The sequence below is a fragment of the Nannospalax galili genome, unplaced genomic scaffold (assembly GCF_000622305.1).
Source record: "Nannospalax galili isolate Female #2095 unplaced genomic scaffold, S.galili_v1.0 scaffold646, whole genome shotgun sequence".
Classification (NCBI taxonomy): domain Eukaryota; kingdom Metazoa; phylum Chordata; class Mammalia; order Rodentia; family Spalacidae; genus Nannospalax; species Nannospalax galili.
This window is the reverse complement of record NW_008355279.1, coordinates 2779237-2787318: the sequence shown is the minus strand read 5'-3', so window position 1 is coordinate 2787318 and position 8082 is coordinate 2779237. Positions and strand designations below refer to the sequence as shown.

General features: G+C 42.2%; 1 protein-coding gene across 2 annotated transcripts in view; it reads left to right on the top strand.

The window, feature by feature from the left end:
* Positions 1 to 8082, top strand: part of Fig4 (FIG4 phosphoinositide 5-phosphatase) — a 184493-nt gene that overhangs the window by 155736 nt on the left and 20675 nt on the right. Inside the window, exon 23 of one of the 2 annotated variants that reach the window (XM_029555727.1) lies at positions 4926 to 5502. The exons of the other annotated variant lie outside the window; for it this stretch is intronic. Coding sequence (XP_029411587.1) covers positions 4926 to 5022 — 97 coding nt within the window. The 3' untranslated portion in view covers positions 5023 to 5502. Of the gene's footprint in view, positions 1 to 4925; positions 5503 to 8082 lie in introns of those variants that run through there. 2 annotated transcript variants of the gene reach the window in all.

Here is an 8082-nt window from a genome sequence, read left to right as displayed (position 1 = left end):
AGAGATGGCTCAGTGGTTAAGAGCCCTGGCTCTTCTTACAGAAGACCTAGGTTTGAATCCCAACATCCACATGGTGGCAAACAACCATGGTAACTCCAGTTCCAAGGAATCTGATGCTCTCTTCCATCCTCCATGGGTATTGCACGGCACAGGTGCACTTACATACATGCAGGCAATACATGCATACACATAAAATAAAAATAATAATATTTTTTTAAAGTGAAAAAAAATAACCTGTTGGATCACTTGTTTGGGCGAAGCAAGCTTTCTTGGGAGCAGTTCTGTGCACGAGCCCAGAATGTACTGAAGCATGTAGCCAACAGTCAGTGAGAAACTGGGGATTGTCAATTAAGTGAGTGAACTTGGAAAGAATTTCTCACCCCAGGTAAGCCTTGAGTTTATGGTGGCTAGAGCCAGCAGGTTGACAACAGCCCTGTGAGAAACCCTAAATAAACCTGAAACAGAGTAAATGCTGGCTTCAGAAACAGAGTGGAAACAGGCAGAAATACCAACAAAGTGCTACACCGTGCTTTTCATTGCAGCCTATCAGGTGGCATGCAAGCTCAATTTGTCCCTTTACTTATGATGTTTATTTCAATTACTTGATTAAAGTGGTGTGTTCTGAGCTTTTTCTACCATGATGTTATTTTCTTTTAATTAATGAATATTTTAGGGAAGGTACTTTGAAATCATATAAATAACCTTTCCTCATCAAACCTTCTATTTTGTCATGTTTATTTTTCTTAGTATGAGATCTTAATTGACTATATTCAGTGGGATATAATCCATTATTGCCATTACTCATTTCGATACACAGAGTGTCTCCAGTTTCACAGAGCCCCTTCAGCCTGCTCCTGTGCCCTTTGGACATGTCCTCGTCATTGTTAAAGCACTTTCCTGATTTCTGGCACAAGATGTTTTGGACTCATCGTGTTCTTTGCCTGTCCTAGCCCTGAAATCAGTCATTTCTTCAAGGATTCCTGATTCTTTTTACTGGAAAATGACATTAAAGCCAAGATCAGGGCACTGGCTGTACCTACTGCCACTGCGAGGTCGCTGTTCCCAGGCCTACTCAAAGAGCACATGCACATTCACATACACAGATAGGTCCACATGTAGACATAAGTACATAATATCTGCAGAAATAGAAACATATACTCAGTGTCTTTGTAAGTATAGAGACGATGTATTTAAATCTGTAAGTTTGTACTGATGCTTCTAATTACAGTGTCCAGAGTCTATCCTGCCCTTCTTTTTCTATACTAGTTAACCACCTTCACCAACAGTGAGAATTTGACTCCCATTCTCCTCACTGTGTTTATTTGATTTGTCCCCCATATGTAATTAATCTCCTGTCACCCCACATCCAGCCCTGCCTGACCTCCATTCAGGCTCTAACACCCATTGCAGAGATGGCAACTTCAAAGATGCCCTCCTTGTTTTACTTGGGCTTGATATCCACTCCAGGTGCTCCAGTGGAGTATGGGTGCCCCCAGACTATCAAAGGCTGCCTCCCCCTGCAGATACCTGTCTACTGAGTGACTTTAGAATTGGTTTGTGTGGAAAGGAAGACCAGGAACATGGCTTTGTAATTTTATAAGCAATTTCACACTGTAGGAGGGCATTCTGTTCCCCAGAGCAAAAATTTCCATTTCTTCTATAGTCCTAGGTTCCAAGTTCTTGGTTATATTGAAGTATTTTGGGAAGCCTATTGAAGGGAAAGTTACACAAAGAAGAAACAACAGAAGGGGTGACTCGAGTGTTCCTAGAAAAGTGGTGAATAGATCATGGGGGAGGGGCACTCGGTTTCCATTTCGGACTTTGGGTTTTTCTCTAAATTTTCTACCCTTATGTTAATGATACCAGGACAATATTTCTAATTTTCTAAATTTAAAAAAATAGCATTCTTTTTTACATTTTATTGTATTTTTGTGGCTTTCATACAATACAATTTGATGGCATTCAGATCCCTTTCTCTGTGCACACCCTCTCCCCACAGCCACCCCACTCCCCACCCCCCCACCCCCCTCACTTCAGTGCACTCAAGGGCTGTAGCAATAGGCTCTGTTATTTTGGGAGCCTCTTGGAAGGCTACTCTGACCAATAACTTGAAGGGAGGTTTCTCCTGCCTGGCACTGTGGTTTTTGTTATGTAGCCTTCTGCTATACACATGCACTCGTGTGTGTGTGTGTGTGTGTGTGTGTGTGTGTGTGTGTGTGTGTGTGTGCTTTTCAGTAGAACTTTGAACTAATATATTTTCCTCTGGTTTTTTGTACCATCTAAGCATTATTTATCTCTCCTCTCACTCCCTGTGTATAACCTTCCGTATTCCCTCCCCAGTTAAAGTATCCCCTCACTTTTCCCCATTTCCCCCTTAATAGCACCTATTTCCTCCTGTCTCCCTCTGTTGAGCTTCTCTCTTGAGCTCCTTATTCCCCTTTATCCCCATGTTTTCTTTCCATTTTCCTGGCTCCTGCAGTTATATCAGAATATGCACTCACATATAAGGATTTGGTGCTAAGATCCACACATGAGAGAGAACTTGTTGCTTGTTTTTCTTTGTCTGTGTTACTTCACTTACTGTAAGTTTCTAGTTCCATCCATTTACCTCTAGATTTCATGATTTTGTTTTTCTTTATTGCTGAGTAAATTCCATTGTATAAATGTACCACATTTGCATTATCCATTCCTTGGTTGAGAGACATTTAAGTTGTTTCCATTTCTTAGCTATTGTGAAAAGAGCAACAATCAAGGAAACAAATTACCCAACTGAGAAACAGGGTATGGATCTGAACAGAGAGCTCTCAAAACACCTTACAAAGGTGTTACCACCTTAAAAAGTGTTCAACATCCATAGTCAGTAGGGAAATGCAAATCAAAACCACTTTAAGATTTCATCTAACCCTAGTCAGAATAGCTAAGATTAAGAGAACAAATGACACCAAATGCTGGCATGGATGCTGGGAAAGGGAAGCCCTCATCCACTGTTGGTGAAATTGCAAACTGGTGCAACCTCTGTGGAAATCAATATGGAGAACTCTTTAAAAAACTAAAAATAAATCTACCATGTGATCCGGTTATACCACTCCTTGGCATCCACTACCAACAACTCAACCTGCCACAGAGATACTTGCACAGAAGTTTGTTACTGCTTTTTTCACAATTAGCATTCTTATTTTAAAAAATGAGAGATATAAAATATGAAATTCAGGGCCCTCTTGCCAGAACTTCTGGGCTGAGGCCTGAAAAATATGTGCTTTCTAAAATTCTCCATTTGGATGCTGTGGTCAGCTATGTTGGGAACTGATGCTCCATTTGCTCCATCACAGGATTTTCCTCAGCAACTCTCTAAATATACAGTAGGCAGAGCACCCAGCTCTCCATCACAGACAGTGACATGGGGGATTCACAAGCGTAGACCTGGCAAGTATGGCAGCTAGGTGCCGCCTTGAAGGTTTATAGCCTGCTGATACCTTCCTTCAGTTGCCTCCGATTCTTGTGAAGTAAGGGAAACCTGAAAAGATGCAGGTTAAGCCCATCAAAAATGAGTAGAAGCTGGATGTGGTGGCACACACCTTTAATCCCAGCTACTCCTGAAGCAGAGGCAGGTGGAGCTCTGTAAGAGAGACAATCTTGTCTAGGTAATGAGTTCCAAGCCAGCTGGGACTACAGGGACACCCTGTTGCTAAGAAAAAAAAAAAGTAGAGTCAGCTAGACTGGTGTGGTGGTGCACGCCTTTAATCCCAGCTACTCCTGAGGCAGAGGCAGGTGGATCCCTGTAGGTGAGTCTGAGGCCAGCCTGGTCTACATAGTCTACATAGCAAGTTTCAGGTCAGCCAAGGCTACATAGTGAGACCCTGTCTCAAAAAAAAAAAAAAAAAAGAGTCTGAAAAACAGCTGTTGCCGGGAAATGTCTGAGATCTCCTGCTGATTAAATGTGTTTCCTGGACAAGGAGAAGGACATTAGGTGAGAAAGAATGGACTTTAGCTAACGATAATATACCAATCAGTATCAGTCTATTAATTGCAAAAAAAAAAATGTGCCATGCTATTGAAAGCTGTTACTACTGTAAGAAATTGGGCACGGGGTATGTAGAAACTCCAGGTACTTACTGTACAGTAATTCTTTAATCCTAAAATAATCTAAAACCATTTATTAGAAAAGGGTGTAGATCATAAGATGTGATTATGTGACATTGAGAGAATTAATAATAATATTTTAAAGAAAAAAACGGAAAAATAGGACTATAGACGTGGCATAAAGACCATGAGGAGGGTGCTATCACCTGCATGTGAAAGACAAGACACATGGCCATTTCTGCAGCTCACTGCAGAGTGACAGGCCAAGCCTGCTGCTTTCCAGGAAATCTGAGCACAGAAGGGACACAACTTCTAAAGGTCTGTGCCTCAGAGGTGACCAGGTACCTTGAGGGAGACCCTGTCCCTGATTATGGCAGGAGGCAAAGGTAGCTCTGGGAAGAGCAGTCACATTCTTTGCCCTTTGCAAACAGCTGTCTTGTGCTTGATTCCACCTGTCCTTTATTGGCAGAAATGACCCATCTGAACAGGCTCAGTGCTGTGCAAAATAAGCAACCCATGTTGCCTGCAGGGCTCAAAGCCAAGTGATTTCTCATTAAACAGCAGTTGAATGTGCAAGTTAGCATCCACAAAATAACACAGCCAAATATTACTGCTCACTCCCCCATTAGTTGTAATAATAAGCATGGCTGAAACAGAAAAGCTATGTTCATATTTATACTAAGGTAGATAGTATGGCCTGCTAATGGGAGGGAAACCATACCGTTCACAAATTGCATCCTAAATTGGGAGCATTTTGCCTGATACAAGTCAGAAAATCATCATGCCACATTTCTCTAACACCAAAAGTTCTGTAAAATAATACAAATGACATTTTTATTTTATAGTTCTCAAGGAGAATGTAAAGAGTATATTAAAAATACCAGAGACTATGGCTTGAACATGGAAAGGACTATTGCGGCCATTCATGTGTGCTTGGAGTAGTCTGTTTCTTCTGTCTCCTTGGGGAACAAACACTCAACTACTGGAAGCATCCAATGCCTGCCAGAACCTTCTAGGGCTGGAGTCACCTAGGTGCCTGGTACCTGCTCCACCTGACAAGAGGGCTGCTGGGGCTGGATGTCCTTTCCCCACTAGCTGGCTGTTATGGACAGCGGTCAGTTGCAGAAAGCCTAATGCACTCTGGGCATAGTGAAGAGAAAGTGATTTATTCCACGGTCTCGGGTAGCTTTCAGAATCACTGGGGAGCAGAAGAAGCAGACTGTAGACCAAGCTTCCAGAACCTTCCTCAGACCATCTGGCAAACCAGCAAGGAGCTTCTGCCTCTGCCTTCACTAGGAAGCTGACACAAGCAGCAGCTGGCTCCAAAACCAGCCTCCTCAGCTCTATTCAGAATTTGCCACTGCATTAGCCAAAGAGTACATCACTTTTGCCACAGTCTACAAAATAAAACCAAGAACCTAAATTGTAAGGACACTGGAGATAATTTGTTTGTCTCTTGTCATTGTTGTTGTTGTTGTTTTCTTGGTTGGAGTTGTGTTTTTGTTTTTGTTTTGCAGCCTCTGTACACTGGAAGGAGAGTTCAAGTAGGTATTGAGGAATCTATGCTATCTGTCCCAGCCTGTCCCTCTTGCCACTCAGCTACCTATTCTTCTTGTTATGGAACTTAAAAGTCCAACATCTCTGGGCATGTGCAGCCCACATCTTGTAACCTGGTGACCTACAAACAAAAAGACAGCCTATCTATTTCCAGTTACTATGGTGGCAAAGGAAAATAAACACTATTGGAAAGGAAGATAAGGGCTGCCCCATCTGGACATCTGTGGTGGGCTGCTGTTTCTGAGGACAGCAGGGCCACTCAGAGATGTGGGAGTCCAGCTGGATGAAGAGAGGTGGCGTGGCAGTACCAACCACCAGTAAGGCAGGTGGAGCCATGTAGGCCACAGGGCTTTAACTTAGTGGTACATTTGGGGAATATGTGAAAAATAACTTTTAAGATAAATGTCTGGTAGGTTCTAGGAAGAGTACAACAGTTTTGTTTTTGTTTTCCCTACAGTCAGTGTGTGTGTGTGCATGGCACTATGCACTAGATGTCAATAGACATCTTACAGGAGTCATCTCTCTCCTTCTACCATGTGGGTTCCAGGAATTGAACTCAGGTGATCAGGCTTGGCAGCAAGCATCCTTTACCCACTGAACTGTCTTACTGGTCCAAATATAACAGATTTTTTTCCCTCTATGAATTGTCACAAAAACAGAGCATTTAGTTGGCAAAACTGAATTCTCATTGTCACCTTTTCACTGCTGTGACAAATACCTGAAGGAAGAAAGTATTTAAAAGGACGGATTTATTTTAGGTGATGGTTTCCAAATTCAGTTCATGCTTGGCTGGTTCTATTCTTTCTGGATTGTGGCAAGGCAGAACATCACGGTGGAAAGGTAGAAAGTTGCTTACTCATGGCAGCCAGAAAAGGAGAGCGATAGGAAGGGGCCAGGGAAGATCCGTCTCCCCACAGCACAGCCCCAGTGATCTGTTTTCTCCAAATAGGCTTCACCATCTACATCCCACCTCTTCCCAATAATGCTATCAAGTTATGAACCCACTAATTAGTAGATGTGTCATTGATTATGTCAGAACCTTCATGATCCAGTAACCTCTCCAAAGGCCATCAGCTGGCAGCTAAGCCTGTGACACATGAGCCTTCGGGGAATGTTGCATGTTCAAATGATAACACTCATAGACAACACTCACTTCAAAACTACATGACCTCAGGGTATCCTACCCATCTCAAAATTGAGGTGGGTGTGACGAGTTACACCAACAGCCTGATACCAGTGTTTGTGCAAAGGGAAGAAGCAAGGAAAGAGCAGCAGGATCTATGATGAGGCCAGAGCAGGTTGAACCCAAGAACAGCTAACAAGTACTTGCTAGGAGCATAGCAGCAATGTGGGTGGGGCAGCTGACACTGGGAAGGGTTCACTCAGTTCAATACCAGGTTTGCGCAGCTGTCTTTATTGAATTTTGAAAGTGAGTGAAGCTTGACTGGGCCATTAAAACTTGAAACCAAATCACCAAATCTGTCTTCTATCCCAGATTTGAGGAGAAGAATGCTGTTTAGTCAAAATTGATCAAGACATTGAGAGCAAAGATGACAGAGCTGGGCACAGAGGCACATGCTCATAATCCAAGCATTTGGCAGGTGGAGGCAGGAGAATCAAGAGTTCAAGGCCAACCTTGGCTACATATCAATTTCAAGTCTAGCCTCAACCACTTAGCATGTTTAATGCAAGCCTGTGTTATATGAGACCCTGCCTCCAAAACCAAAAACAAGCAAAAAAGATGCAGGAATTTGAAAAGTCAGATTAAAGTAAGGAATGAGAACACCAAAGAAGCCTGGGAAGGCAAGCTGGTGTGGTTTTGAACACATCAGTGAAACAGCTAAAGGGGAGTTCTGTGATGCTAGGGCTGCTCTCCTGAGCTACACCTCCTCCTGAAGGCTCAGGGAAGCTTGCAGCAATAGAAGAGTACCAGAGGCCAGTACTGGGAAAGTTATGGGAAGAACAGCAGGACACAGCAAAGGAACATAGACCAAAGCATGCTAGAGAGATGACTCCACAAGAGACCAACAGTGCAGTATGCTGTTTCAAGATGAGCTAAAAATACAAGGTCAAAATTCAAAAAGAAGGAAGACATGAAGATTTAGGTATCAAACTAACTATAGGCAAAGATTTAACATGGATAATGGGTAGCTTTAAAGAGCAAAGCAAGTCAACAGGAAAAAATACTTAAAACTATTGTAAGAAGAAAAGGCTTTAGAGGAATATAGAGCTTTTTTTCTCATTTTTTTCTTTTTATTTTGGAAAATATCTCCATTCCCATATCCTTTTAAGATCTTTTACATTCTCATTTTCATTTTCAAATGAGACCTAATAACATTAACCAATAAATTTTCCATTTCTTGTGAGAATTCTTTTCCTGGGGATACTAAGCAATGCTTATTCCCTTTTAAGGTTCTAGTGTCAAACCAATGTTTGATTAAACTA